Source organism: Protomyctophum bolini (assembly GCF_963924005.1).
Source record: "Protomyctophum bolini genome assembly, chromosome: 14".
Taxonomy (NCBI): Eukaryota; Metazoa; Chordata; class Actinopteri; order Myctophiformes; family Myctophidae; genus Protomyctophum; species Protomyctophum bolini.
The window spans coordinates 15,175,530-15,191,047 of NC_137875.1; the positions used below are offsets into that span (position 1 = coordinate 15,175,530).

Consider the following 15,518-nt stretch of genomic DNA (forward strand, 5'->3'; position numbering starts at 1 on the left):
GAGCATGCATGGTGCAACTGTGAGAATATGACAGAACTTTAGTGACGATGCTGCGTGTGGTGGTGGAGTCGGCCAGTGGCATCCCCAAAAAGAGACTGGGAAACCCTGATCCAATTGCTGCAGTTGTGTTTAAAGGTGAGATATATGTTTGAATACCTTAGTGTGTCTGTGTGTCTATACTAAGGCTAAAACACATAGGCTACTAAGCTTTACTTTTTGTTGTAATTGTAAATTTATGTCTGGTTTTGTAGACAAACCTCAGCTACTCAGCTTAAACTTCATACACCAAAAACGCATCCTTATAAGGCTGTGATCGTCCCTTTTCCTTTCCTCATGCGATAGTCTTTTCCACTGCTATCTTTCTGGCTACAGTGGCTATATCAGATTGATTATAAATGCATCATTTATAGTCTTCTCCAATCTTGTGTCTTGGGAGACAATTCATTTCACTGTTGAACTAGTCAGAGCCTGTATAAACTGTCTGAATTCTAACAATTTGTTAAGGATTCCTGAATTCCTAAATTCCATTTTGCTTACAGGTGAAAAGAAGAAAACGAAGGCTATCGACAATGAATTAAATCCTGTGTGGAATGATGTAAGTGGGGAATAGGCCTATAGTTAATGGTCATGATCGAATACTGTGCAGGTATTTACTTTCAAATGATTAACTGCGGGTGAACCCATTAAGATCTGAGGCCAATTCTATTCTAAATGTCTTCTCAGTCAGTCAAGCTTTTTTGTGCCCCCATCTGAACATGTTTTGTCCAGGGACCCCCGCAAGAGAAGATTTGTGTTAAATAATTCAAAAGTTGTTCAAAAATAACAGATGTACAAGCTAGATCTGCTATTTTTGAATAGCCAACGCTAAAATCTAAAATGGCACAGATTCTTTCCCGGTTTCAATGGGTTAAATTAGCAGTTATTAGAGAAGATGCTATATTATTCATAAATCAACAACTTTTGTCTTTCTTTTCTTGTGACTGTAGGTTCTGGAATTTGACTTGAAAGGTCTTCCATTGGATCCTTCCTCACTCATAGATGTGATTGTGAAAGATTATGAAACCATTGGAAAAGACAAGTAAGTGTGACAAAAATAAATTATGTCCTTCCCCTCACACACACACACACACACACACACACACACACACACACACACACACACACACACACACACACACACACACACATGCTAACAAGCTAAATTAGGGCTTTCTCAGCCTTTCTGTGAGGTACGTGAGATCAATTATGACAATTACTATTATTGTAAAGTCTACTCCATTACTGACAGTGATGACAGTGTACCGTAGGTGGGTATTCTACAGTAGGTGTCCTAATAATACTGTATAATAATACAGATAATAACAGAAAGTTGAATCACTGAGGGTTCCCCCGCTTGAGAACATTGGGATTAGATCATACTTTTAAATGGACTTGTTTGTCTTCAGACTTTGGACAAATTCTATTGTGATTGTGAATGCAGTAGAAAACCTCAGAGAACATCTCTGCCATGTCCAGGCATGCTGTGTTAGAGGAGGAGCTTTATCTCCCTCAGTGAAAGTTTTGCCTTTTGTCTAAACTTCCCTTCAGGGATATCTTTGACTAGATCACCACCATCGCCAAGGCATAGAATTATATATCTAAAAATAAAACACGAACACCAGAAGAACCTCCAAATCTATAAATGCACTTAAATGCAGAAACATAATAGTTTTTTTTGTTTTTTTGTTTCTTAGCCGAGAATGTCTTGTATGGCTTCCTCGAGTCTTAGTCACCTCAGTGATTGCATGTAATGCAGGCGGAGGGCTGTCAGCGCTGGGCTAACTTTACTTGAGTCATTTTTCCATGGTCACTGCCTAGCGTAACCTAGCAACACGTGGGGAGAGGAAGGGAGAGCAGAGCCAGAAAGCTTGCGCTGGCTTGTCATTGTCAGATGGTGATGAGTTGATGACTAGTTGGCAGCCTAACGGTTTATTTGGTTGATAAAGAGAGCTACATATAGTTATACATCGTCTTGTATATGCCGGTATGCATTGTATGCACTTTCAGATTTCAGTTCAGAGAATGATTCAGTAGAGGGAGTACTGCAAACACTACAGACTACACACTTGGTTGACTTAACCGAGGGTCCCCCCAGGGCTCTGTTACTTAATTGGTCCCCTCCTTTCTCCCTGTGTGTACACCAAATAATAACATGCCCAGAATAGCGACACTAGGATTCAATGTGGATAGGTTGTGATTTCTCGTCTGTATGGTACAAATCAACAAGCTGAACTGCTGTCTATGTCAAGCCCAGTTTGAAACAATAGGAGGAAAACCCGAACTCTAGTCTGTGATGCCAGTACAAGCATGACAGTTTGTCTGAAGTGTTTCAGCTGTCCTTTCTTTATGAGAGAATATGGCTTTGTGGGCTCTGATTTGGTTTGTTTGAGGATTTACATGTGAATGCACTTATTATCCGATTATTGTAAACTGTTTTAACTAGTCCTGCCTCACAGGTCTAAACATGTGCCCATGATCACCACTGTGTTTAAAAGGCTGGTCTGTTGTTCAGACATGAAGGAGAAAAACATGTTGTTCGACTACCGTAATTATATCACAAGATTCACAAATATTCAGATTATGTTCTAATAGGGTTAGGGTTGAATCTAGACACCTTTATTATAATGTAATAATGATATGAACGACCTTTTTCTTTTATTAATTGCAGACAATGCTATTAAGATAATTAATAGGGTCTGTGCATTAGTCCCACCTTTCCAGAAGTTCAGTTTCCCACAACTTAATTTGATTGGTTCAGCAGCAGATTTGAACCAGAGACACATAATGACACTTTCACATAACCTCCTGGAAACCCTGGCACTACAGCTGTGCACAGAGCCTATTTCATGTGTGTGTGTGTGTGTGTGTGTGTGTGTGTGTGTGTGTGTGCGTGTGTGTGTGTGTGTGTGTGTGTGTGTGTGTGTGTGTGTGTGTGTGTGTGTGTGTGTGTGTGTGTGTGTGTGTCTGTCTGTGTGCACGCACAGGGGTGTGTGTGTGTTGGTGGGTAGTTGTGCCTCATCAGGAATGTGACCGCTCACACTTGAGACACTGCTGTAAACACATGTCAACCTGACATCAGTGGCTTCTTTCATGTGTTTTGTGTGTACACTACAGTATAAATATGTGTATATAATATTATATATATAATGTGTGAGCGTTATTTATTTTTGAGAGAACTACCGGTAATACACTCATATACTGTACGAGTGTACATGTGTGTTTCTATATGCACAGCAGTGTTTCTGGTGTCTGACTGTACTGTATGTGTCCACCACTCATGAGGGCACGTAGTGCTCAGCACATGCCTGTGGCTCACACTCATAGTTTCCATCCTTCTGCTTTTCAGTCGTTCAGTCCCTTTATTACAGGCTTGCCAGTGGAACTCACTATGGTTCTAATTATCAAAGCAATGCTGACATTTATTCACTTTTACAGTGCTCCTGCCAAATATCTCTACAATATATTCTACAATAATAATACCACAGTATAGTAGAGTCTGCCTCTATTGCCAAACTAAACGATGCAAAGCTATATTTGTGACAGCTTATTTAATGTATGGATAATGTACTGTACCTCTCTTGTGGGAGTTGGAGAGAATTCCTCATGCAGCTCTCCAATATGATACTAAACTCTTACTGGAATCAATCCAATGCTAGACCCAAACTAAACTGAAATTGTTTTGACTTCCTCATCATTAATTATAATGCTTTGGAATCTTTCGAATTCTTATGGCGTGTCGCTAAAGGGGGCAGCTGTCTAGAACAGGGTTATCAGTTTGTCTCCCTGTAGTCTATCTCTGTTTGTCTCCCTGTATCACTGTTTGCTTCCCTGTATCTCTGGGGGGTTAGTCTGTTAATCACCGGTGCTCGGTTCACAAAGGTACTGTTTGCTATCTATACTGTAGCTATAGATTGCAGGTTATTTTAGATTAGGTGTTTTGGGGAGTTGGAGAGAATTCATCATACTCACCAGTGCCACTATCATACCAAACCAACCTGAAATTGGTATGGCCCCATTGTTAATTAGTAATATGAAGATAATACTTGGAAATATTTTGAATCCTTCGTTCCTGCTGCCGTCAACATCTATATCTGTAAATGCACCGTCTCCGTGTGTGTGTTTGTACGTCTGTAATCCACTTAACTCGAGAACCGTTTGCCCCACCGACCAAATTTGACACATGCGTTCCACATCGCACCACAGGGAGTGCAGTGCCCGACCTTGAGTAGGTGGGATACACCTTTGCCCTGAACCTGCACTAAAGCCTCTGCCCAGGCTCTGGACAGGGCCCTTGCCCAGGTTCTGAGGGTTGGGATTTGGAACTGTTATGTTATTAATTACGACATTGTGGATCCATCGTGTTTTTATGAACGGTTCCGCAAACGGTTCTCATCAGTCGTCATTTAGCTCCACTGTGTCTGTGCATGCATGCAAGCAGAGCCTGGGGTGACGTCACCCCACCTACATGAGTGAGTGGGGTCTGGGAGGATATACGCCCACTGTTCTGTGCATTCAACTCAACTGCTTTTGAATTGGCTCTAAATTAATCGTGCGACTGTTGAGAGCCCAGCCTTTTGGTGCATATATACCTCCATAGATTGATTACTTTATAAACAGTTTGCAGAAAAAAGCACAGGAACGTAGCCTACAGTTCCATACAAGGTCTGCTAAGAGGATTTTATAATCCAAGAAAGCACTATGGCTTGTTTCCATTAGGGTAACTGGGGTCCTTCATATTAAATTCATCTGAACATTAAAGACACAACATTAGCCACCACAACAATATCATTCTTGCAATGTGTACTGTATATTTAATATACAGTACAAATTGCAATATACAGTACAATTTGCAACAATGATAATTATTCTTGTGGTGGCTAGCTGGTGGTGAAGTTTAAATAATAGTGCCACCTCATAATTGTAAAGTGCAATTACAATAATTGAATTTGTGTTTATTATGTACTTGGTTAGGTTAGTTATAATATATAAGCATAATGTATGTCAGAAAAAGGGGAAATAAATAATATTAGGAACCGTTAAGGGAACCGTTAGGAACCTGAACCGTTAAGATCCGGTAAGGATCCAGAACCGTTAAAATCCTAACGAATCCCAACCGTATTCTGGACAGGGCCTAAATTAGCCAATTGATCACACCTGATCACCTCTAGATCTCCACATATGGAGCTGGTCTGTTCTGACATCACAATGATGTGCTGACAGCTGCATAGACTCCATATTTGGGAATGCCTGAGAAATAACTCCATATATGGCATTGGGCATAAAAGGGACACAAAGGGATATACAGATATACAAATCTAGTATTGACAATTATTAAAGATAAGCCGGTGCTTAAAAAAATTACTAGCCTAGGATGGAAGGGGGCTACACATTTCTACCCTATAGCAACGATATGTGTTGACCCAATAATAATATGTAATGTGAAGAAGTGAAACTGGGAAGTGTAAGCTGTCAGAGGCCAGAAATACAATATACACCCAATTAAGCAAACACATTTCAAAACAAATGGGGAACTACGCTAGTCTTACGACAGGTTCATGAATAGGAAGAGGAGAGGGTAACCACAACAACTGTATCAACTGTATCATTGCCACCTTTCAGCACAGTCATCTCACTAAGGGCAACAGTGCATTGACTTAGGCTACGGCACGGGCACACAACTGCGTCAGAAGCGGTGTTGTGTAGCCACCGCATGCCAATGTGTCAGACTTGTCCATTTTGCACTTTGTCTGGCGGCTGTGGGCAATTTTCTAGAATGTAGTTTGTTTGACTTGCGGCATTGTGTTTGGCTCAACCAAGTGAAATGCCTGCCAAGTTGCGTCAAAGTCCAAGAAGATGATATGCATACAGTATACAGTACCCTACCTAAAATAAGTAATTAAAATAGAATAACTCATAAGTCACTCATAACCTCCAATGCAATATTTATTAGGACATAAAGAGGTAAAAATGACAATATTTCAGGCAACAAGTCGGTTTAGATTAAAAGTTTTTGACACTGTAGCGTGGCACCTCCCGTTAGTCCGACCATTACTACGTATAACACTAGGGCTGTATTTTGTGTGTCTTAGTACCAGGTCTTATTACTTAACTTAAGACCTGGAGGCGTGGTCAATGCTCTTTGGCCACTCAGAATAGCCAAATGGCATTGATCACGCCTCCAGGTCTTAAGTAAGTAATAAGACCTGGTACTTAAGACACGCAAAATACAGCCCATATATCCCAAACCCTAACTTAACCCTAACCTCACAGGAAGCCACCGGTGATTTGAAATCCGTAGCACAGGTCGGACTAACAGGAGGTCTGACTTAAGGGCAGTCCCTGTGTGTATGATACAGGTTAAGAAAAGGCTACACCCAGGAATAAAGGATCACCAATCACAGTCACACCTGGCCTGAGTCCAAAGTAATTGGGCTCTGAACTGGGTGTGACTGCAGTACACCTGTTAAATTCAGTCATCCCCATACTAATGCAACCTAGCTAGTTTGCGTCAAGGACAACAATGTGCTCTGGCTTGTACCATCTTGGCACTCTCTACAAATAAATGCATTTGACACTTGTCTACTGTACTTGACTGTGTCCCTGTGTTGGAGGTACAGTGCCAAGCACTGCAGGGCCATTATCTGCATTATCTGGACAGCGAGAACCTACTGTTAAGTAGGCTATAGTACTACATTAGAAGTCGATCAGGATGACGCGATAAACAATACAATAAATTCATATACAATTGTGACTGTTGTAATCTCTTGGTAAGGACCCTGGTCCGGTTCTGGCTGACCGGTAGTGTGTGTGCAGACTGGGTGGTGTGTGATAATCCAACTGAATTATTCCTGTGGTAACGGCGGCGATCGGACGGGCCCGGGAGAACAGTAATAACGGGACACTCAGACAGTATCTCGCCAAAGGTTCACAATTTATTACACACATACAGAATCATATACTAACTCTGGATCCTCGTGTCCTCATGACGTGCCACAGAGACATAACAATAACATCGGCTAGCAGCAAGTGTCCTTGCTCTGAGATGGCTTCAGTGGCTAAAGTCAGTCTGTTACAGTTCATGGCAGTACACAATACATATCCTGTACATTTGTATATTCATGTACAAGTACACAGCATAGGCACTCATACACATATCATGTTGTATATCACAACAGTGCCCTCTTTTGTTCTGAAAGAACAACTCTGCTGTGGTTACGGAAAAGCGTACAATCATGTCTCGATACCGAAAAACCTAGACAGTCAATTTAATATGACCCTTTCACTTAATCTGTGATAAATCTTTGCTAGGAAAATTGCATCGAGCCCTCCTTTATCCTCATCAACCATCCTAAGGACGAGCACACGCATGCGACATGTTTGTACGCGAAAAACAGAGACAGGGACAGAGAGAGAGAGGGAGAGAGAAAGAGAGAGAGAGAGAAAGAGAGAGAGAAACACAGAAAGAAAAGAGGAGATCGAGCAATCCAAACTTACAATTATTCATAAAAAATTAAAAGGAAGGTTTGGGAAGGGAACAAGGAAGATAGGATTGGGGGAAGAGGGAAAGGTATAATAAAATCAACACTGAAATCAACCTGAAATCTGATTGTGTTTAAATTACATCATTTCTAACTAATGAAGAACCAACCTTTTTTTAAGTCAGTTGTGTCTAATTCCAACACTATTACACGGATCAGTGTAGTCTGACTCTATTCTACTCTTGTTTTTTTCCTTTATCTGTCCTTACTCACTGTCTGGCGCTACATAGCCACAGTATTCACAAACATTTTCAGCGACCGGTATATTATCCACTGTGTGAGTACTCCTAGTCTGTAACAGGAATGCTGTGTTTACAGAGCTACCTACAGCCTTACTAATACATGCTTTAACACACATCAAACCAACACAGAAAACAAAGATGCACATTACTATTGGAATGGCTATTCGGAGTAATAGACCTGTCCAACCTGACATTAATGAATCTAACCAACTGAACTCTCCGTCATCTGTCACTTCTCTATTCTGGAGCTCCTGTCTTATTTGAGTCATGTTGGTTAAGGCCTGTTGTATGATTTGACCATCAGCATCGTTTTGTGGGATAAAAGTACAACATGTCTGTTCCCCTTCCCCTATGAGTACACAAACCCCCCCAGATGCCGCTGTCAACAAATCTAACACAAGCCTGTGAGCCATGACCATCAAGCGCAAGGCCGTTAACTCCTTGCGCACACTCTCTCCTTCGGATGACGGATTCATTGATAAATGCCATTAGTCTATACCTGTTCTCTTCCATTTCCTCACGCACTTCACCTACTCCCACCCATGGAAAAAGGGATTGTAAAAATTTGTCTCCCCCTGTCCACAACTTGTGATTGTGGGGTACTGTACTGCGTCCCTTCGTAACTGAGGCCCTCTTTGAACGACTGTGAAATGTGTTGACATGTGCAGTGTGTGGAACAACATAGGTCGGATCTTGTAACCATACCATCGTACAGACCCCTCCCCAGTTGGGCGGGAGTGCGGTCCATACATTATGGCCACACAACCAAAACCAGTCCGGTAATACTCTGGTTCCCATGCATGTGGGAGCAATACCTGCACACAAAGTTTTGTTCCCATTGTCCAATTGTAGAGCAAAAGTAAGGTCCTTTGCATATGCATACCCACTCAATTTGGGATCTTGTTGACAGGTGTCATTGCAGTATTTTGCAGCATGCTCGTGCAAATAAGGGCAGTGGGACCAGACCCTGTCACACTTAGTCACTGTGACATTTCCCAATAGCCTAGTTCCATCATTGACAAAGCAGCTGTCAAATGTCATGTCCTCAGGGACAACGATTGGGCTCGGGAACTTGATAGGGTTCTGGGGCCCTGCAATGAGTTTGGGGCATTTCCCAACCAGCTTTGATGGGGTATCTGTTAAATCCAAAGGTTTAGAAAAGTCTGCATCTTTCCAATCAGTGCTCACCCCAGGATGTATCGCCAGTGCGACTAAGCACTGAGTGTGCTCCCAGTCAAGGTCCCTGACCTTGAGCATCGGTGTAGAGATAGATTGTGGCATATGCGAGCACACGTAGCAGGAAGCGTTATGCCCCCTTGAGCGTGCTGTGAATCGGGCATATCTCCACCATGAATTGGTCATATAGACATGCTTGGGGTCATAACTGTCAGCCCATGGATCGTAGGATGCAGATATCGTGCCTCGAGTTGACCTTTTGACCTGGTCACTGGAGCACCGAGCGGGGACGGGAAAGTACTTGCATGCCATCCAGTGAACGGCTATTCCAGCCATTAGAAGCAGGGTGGTTAACCCAAAAAGGGTCCTCTGGCTGCATATCTTCCTCCGTCCCTCGCCGTCCTGATGTGCCATTAGCACCGTCAGCCGATATTCTGCTCCTTGGGGGCTGGCTTGAGCCTCGTGGCGTGGATCCATTGGGCGGCAGAATCTGTGAGTACTGCGGTCCTTGTCACCGCTAGTACTGTCGTCGGAGGGCCGTATGGGGGTTCCCCGACTCCTTTCGTTTTTAGCGACAGTATCAGCACCCTGTCACCAGGCTGGAACGGGTGCGTTGGTTTATCTGAGGGAAGAGGAAAAGATAGAGACACGTCACCATAGATGCCATTCAATGTGTGGATTAACGCATCAGTATAATCACACACAACTACATCTAGATCCCCCGGGAGACAAGGCGCCCTCCCTCCTCTAACCCATGGAGTTGGAAATGGCCTTCCCATGATCACCTCAAAGGGTGATAATTTAGTGGTGGCACTCGGGGTCATCCTGATTTCAGCTAAAACAGCAGGCAAAACATCAACCCAGCTCTTTCCCAAGTCCATGGCTGCCTTCGTGACTCTCATCTTAAGAGTTCTGTTCATCCGTTCCACATAAGCGGAACTTTCCGGATGATATGGAATATGATATTTCCATTCAATCTGTAAATATTTACAGAGCAATCTAGTAACCTTTGCTGTGAATGCTGGACCTCCATCTGAATTCAAAGACATGGCTAGACCATACCTAGGGAATATCTCCTTTGCCAGTATTCTAACAACAGTCTTTGCCTTCTCGTTTGAACAGGGAAACGCTTCAGGCCATTTGCTAAATTCACACACAATCACCAACATGTATTTGAATGGACCCTTTTGGGGCATGTTAGTGAAATCTATTTGCAAAGATTGAAATGGTGCTGTCGGAGTAGGCAATGCGTCATGTTTTATGGGGACCTTCCCTTTGTGCGCTCTGACACAGATCAACCATGAGCCTATAATCAACTTCACTGTGCTTTGCATTTTTCTGATGCAAAACCTAGTCTTTAGAATACCAATAACACCTGTCTGACCGACATGTCCAACGCCATGAAAATGACGGACTAGAAATGGCAAACAGCTTAGTGGCAGGCATAACCTTTTTTCTCTGTCATATATCAACCCATCATCTGCTGTAATGCAACCCCTTGATGCCCAGTGCTCAAGATCTTCAATATTGGCACTGGTCTGCAATATCAGAATGTCTGTGTATTGCGGGGTGTATGTGGCAGCAAACATTGAATATGAGGTGTTTTCTGTGAAATGGGGAGATGGCAGGCCTTCACGGGAGGCCCAGCCGGCCACCTGGTCTGCAAAATTGTTTCCCTCAGCATCAGTGTCTCCCTTCTGGCTGTGACCCTTAACCTTTACTACAGCTACCTTATCTGGGAGGTTGACAGCCTGTAACAAGTCTGCTATTAATGTTTTGTGGGAGATCTGCTTGCGGTCTGCAGAAACAAACCCTCTCAAAGCCCATAATTTTGCGAAACAATGAACCACATTAAAAGCATAGATCGAGTCAGTGTACACAGTTAAAGTTTCTTTACTATGTAATCTACAAGCTCTCAACAGAGCTACTAATTCAGCCGCTTGTGCAGAGATAAATGGTAATGAATACGCCTCAAGGACTGTGTCTGGGAGCTGGCACACGGCATACCCGCATAGATAAACCCCGTCAGCAGGTTTTGAGCAGGACCCGTCTACATAAACATGCGCTCCGAATTCAAATGGAACTGTAGACAAATCTATTCTCGCTGCCGTTGATGCATTAATCTCCTCTAGACAGTCATGGTCATGTGGGGCTGTGTCCACGGTATGGCTGGACTGTGTACTGTTAGTAAGTAACGCATGCAAAAGTGCAGCAGGATTAGAGTCTGGCAATGACTTTACAGTCAGGCCTATAGTATTGGTCAGAATTTGGTCATATCTACACCGTCGTTGTGCAGTCATGTGCTGTGATGAAATGTGCTGTAAAATAGTCAATACATGATGTGATGCATGTAGTATCAGGGAATGTCCTTGTACTATCCTCTGTGCGTCTGTGACCATCATCGCACATGCCGCCACCGCTCGCAAACAGCCAGGCATACCCTGTACAATAGAGTCAAAGGTCTTGCTGAGATAAGCCACGGGCCTATAGCTATTCCCGTGCTCTTGAGCAAGTACCGCAGCCGTCGTGCTGGCGCCCTCTTTCACATAGAGATGAAAAGGAATGTCATAGTTCGGGAGGCCCAGCCCGGGACTCGAACACAGAGCTCTCTTTAAAGCAGAAAAGGAGAACCTCATCTCCTCTGTCCATACAATCTTATCTGGTTCAGTCTCTAAACACGCAGCCCTCAGAGTCCTGTCAAAAAAGGAACAATCTGGTATCCAAGCCCTGCAAAAGTTTGTTAGGCCTAAAAAGCACATACATCTGTTCTCTCAGGGCAGCTATTTTAGCCTGTTTTTCAGCGGCATCAACCTCGCTGACCAATTCTGTACTTAAGTGTGCTAATTGTTGTTCCAACTCACGTTGGCTTGCAGCCCTAGTCTTGGCGGACACATGTATGACCGTCTTACTCTCCTGAGCCCTTTTGGGTATGGTTCCTGATTCTGCAGTGGCTGCAGGTGGGGAGACAGTCCTTACCATGGATGCCTGCACTGGCTGTAATGCTGCCAGTACTCTACCCACAGCACCTGGGGATTCTTGCCACCTATCCGGATCTCCGGAAGAGGGTAGATGCTCCGGCCGTGTTTGGCCTGCACCCATTTCTATCCCCTCTGCTGCTGGCGCAGTGTCCCCACACATTAATTGAGCGATGAATTCATCATCCTCATCCTTATCTGCTGAAGGAGCAGATTTAGCAGGGAACGCATACTGACTATTCTTGGCAGATTGGACACATTTATGGGTGTGAGCTTTATCCCATGTTGGCTTTGCCTTCTCCCAGGCGGAGAAAGCTTCCTTCATATAAGGATAATTCCACTTGGAATCTCCCTCATAATCAAAAATCATACGTTTACACATTGTCATATGCTCTGCTGTGAATGACCCCTTTTTTGGATAAGGTCTTGCTAAGCGAGGAACACGCACCTCTGACCAGCCAGCCACTAGCTCAACAAATGGATCTGTATAGAACGATCCATGAATCCGAGTGACAAACTGTATGGGAGTCTCATTTGGCAATGGGGTTTGTGCTGTGTTTTGTTTACTTTTTCCCCATGCCCCAGGAGGAACGTCTTCTGATGTTTTGTATTTAACATTTTGAGACCTGGTTTTGGATGGTCCCCCCTGGACTCCTAAAACCTCCCCAAACTTAACCTTGCTTTTTCCCTGGCCCATTTCCAAGCTCCAAATATGCGGCGGAAAACACAAAACAAATACAAACCAGCAGGAATATTCAATCTGTATCACTTCACACACCAGCCCTCTACTGATACCTCTGTTGTGTTCTATCTAAAGTGACTTTTAATACAAATGATCAGAGTGGAATCCAAGTTTTGCTGTGGGAAACACACCACAGGCTTAGTACACAATCTGTGCTTTTTCACAGGCGTACCCTGTTAGACAACATCTAACAGATTAATTAAAACAACAGGCAAAACTCTCAGCTGTTGTGCGGACAAAGTAGGCTATTCATCCGGCTTATAACCTCAGCTGCGATGCAACACTGAGGCCACTGACCTCTACAAGGAAAGTGTAATAATCACTGCTGGCGTACCAAACGTCAGGCTAAATATGGACTCTAACCATATTGCTGCGCGTATCTAACTACGCAGTCTTTTTCCAAACTCTGTCAAGTCACAAGAACTACACCAGTCACTTTCAAACAAGCTGACTAACAGGGTCTATGTCAGTGAAAATTTGGAGGCATACAAAATCTGTGACAACGACACAGGCAGGATTTAACTAAAAATAAATCCTGCATACAACTATATGAACATGGAAATTACCAGACAAGAGGAGAGTGCACTCTTTCTCTTAGAAAGAATATAACATGGAGTGACTCACCTCTCGCTGGTATCCCACTTCCTGGCACCAATTGTTGTAATCTCTTGGTGTTACAAAACCATATGTCTAGGGGTAAAGGTAATGTAATATATGAGAGAAACGGAAACCAAGGCCTTAATACAAGGATTTATTCAATAGTATAATGAATAAATTATAAGAATCAACAATAGTTTACAAAATAAATGGCTCTTTAACTCGCATGAACATAATAAACGGAATCCAAAAACAAAACTAAAGTTATTCCTTTCCGAAGGGAATAACTTGTCTAACAAAAGTTCAGCTTCACAAAATAAAGGAACAAAACAGTTGGCGACAAGTAGTGGTAGTACGACGGATGGGGGAAAGACCTTGGAAGTGTTTTCCCCAGCGCCGGGCCGGGCATGAATGGGCTATGTAGTGAGAGAGCCGCGGCCGCTAGCTCGCTCACGTGACCGTCAGCCAATCAGGGAGGTTGATCAGACCTCCATGGTCATGGCCAACAGGGTTACCCCAGCCACACAGCTGATGACAATCAGTCTGTCTGAAAACCCATTAGTATCCTCTGCATGGGAGGAGAGTTAGTCTAATACAGGTTCATAACAACTGCTGCACAGATATAGATATATATATATATATTAGAAGACATCTAGGCCTAAGATAATCCACATACATATATATATACTATAACAATATACCACCATATAAATATATATATACTATTAGCAATAAACATATATATATTTATAATCCAAAATAACACTCATAAATCATAACACTCATAATTAATCATAACCACACACGACCATAGTCGTGACACCCCCCTTCCCGAAAAGAAGTTATATCCCCAAATAACTTCTTCTCAAAGAAGAGAGCACCTTAAACCCGGGAAAGGGCATCCGCAAGGACATTGTCCGTCCCCTTCTTGTGGCGAATTTCCACTTCAAAGTCCTGTAGCATCAAGGACCATCTCATCAGTCTCTGATTTGAATTTTGCATTTGCCTTAGGAACACAAGGGGATTATGGTCAGTATAGACAACAATAGGCAACGGGCTTGAGCCAACATATACCTCGAAAAATTGTAATGCAAGTAACAGGGCGAGAGCTTCCTTCTCAACGGTACTATAGTTACCCTGCGCTGAATTAAATTTCTTTGAATAGTAACAGATGGGATGATCGATATCCTGAAGATCCTCCTGGAGCAGGACAGCACCGGCGCCACAGGCGCTGGCATCCACCTCCAGCTTGAACGGTTTGGTGAAGTCGGGCGCAGCCAGGACTGGAGTGCTGCAGAGGAGAGCCTTGCAGGATTCGAACGCTAACTGACAGGCAGGCGACCAGATAAATACTCTTTTGACGCTAGTCAGCGTAGTCAGCGGCGCAGTGACGGCAGCAAAATTTTTGCAAAACCCCCGATAGTAACCTGCCATGCCCAAAAACCGGCGGAGCTCACGCCTAGTCCTCGGCACAGGATATTCTAGAATAGCCTGGATTTTTGCATTAATAGCACGTACCTGGCCCTGACCAACCTGCTTCCCAAGATACGTTACGGTCGCACAACCAAATTCACATTTTGACAAATTTAATGTCAGGTTAGCCTCTCCTAACCGCTGAAAAATCTGTCTCAAAGTGTGTATATGCTCAAGCCAAGTATCATTATATGCCACAACATCGTCCAAATAAGTCTCTGTATTGTCCACGCCTCTTAGTACATTATTCATTAATCTTTTAAATGTCGCTGGTGCATTTCTTAAGCCAAATGGCATCACTGTATATTGGTATAAACCGTCTGGTGTCACGAATGCACTGATCTCTGATGCACGGGGTGTCAAAGCCACTTGCCAATAACCCTTTAGCAAATCCAATTTAGTTACAAATTTAGCAGACCCCACCCGATCCACGCAATCCAACATCCTCGGGAGCGGATAACTGTCAGCCTGCGTTATATTGTTAACCTTACGAAAATCTGTACAAAACCGCTGGCTCCCGTCAGCCTTAGGCACCAGCAAGCAGGGGCTAGACCACGCACTGCTGCTATGAACAGCCAGCCCGTTCTCTAACAAGTAGTCAACCTCTTTTCGTAGTAAAGCACGCTTGGTTGGATTAACCCGATAGGCATGTTGCTTAATAGGAGGGCAATCCTTCTGTACAATTACGTCATGAGAAAGGGCTGATGTGCATGATGGGTTATCTGAAAACAGATTC

At 43.4% G+C, this 15,518-nt stretch overlaps 1 protein-coding gene across 3 annotated transcripts in view; it reads left to right on the forward strand.

Annotated features, from left to right (window-relative positions):
- The window catches only part of LOC308328086 (myoferlin-like), a 52,516-nt gene continuing 36,998 nt past the window's right edge, over positions 1–15,518 (forward strand). For all 3 annotated transcript variants that reach the window (XM_080781778.1, XM_080781779.1, XM_080781780.1), the window contains exons 1-3: positions 1–135; positions 540–595; positions 987–1,078. In XM_080781778.1, coding sequence (XP_080637904.1) covers positions 48–135; positions 540–595; positions 987–1,078 — 236 coding nt within the window. In that variant the 5' untranslated portion in view covers positions 1–47. The remainder of the gene's footprint in view (positions 136–539; positions 596–986; positions 1,079–15,518) is intronic.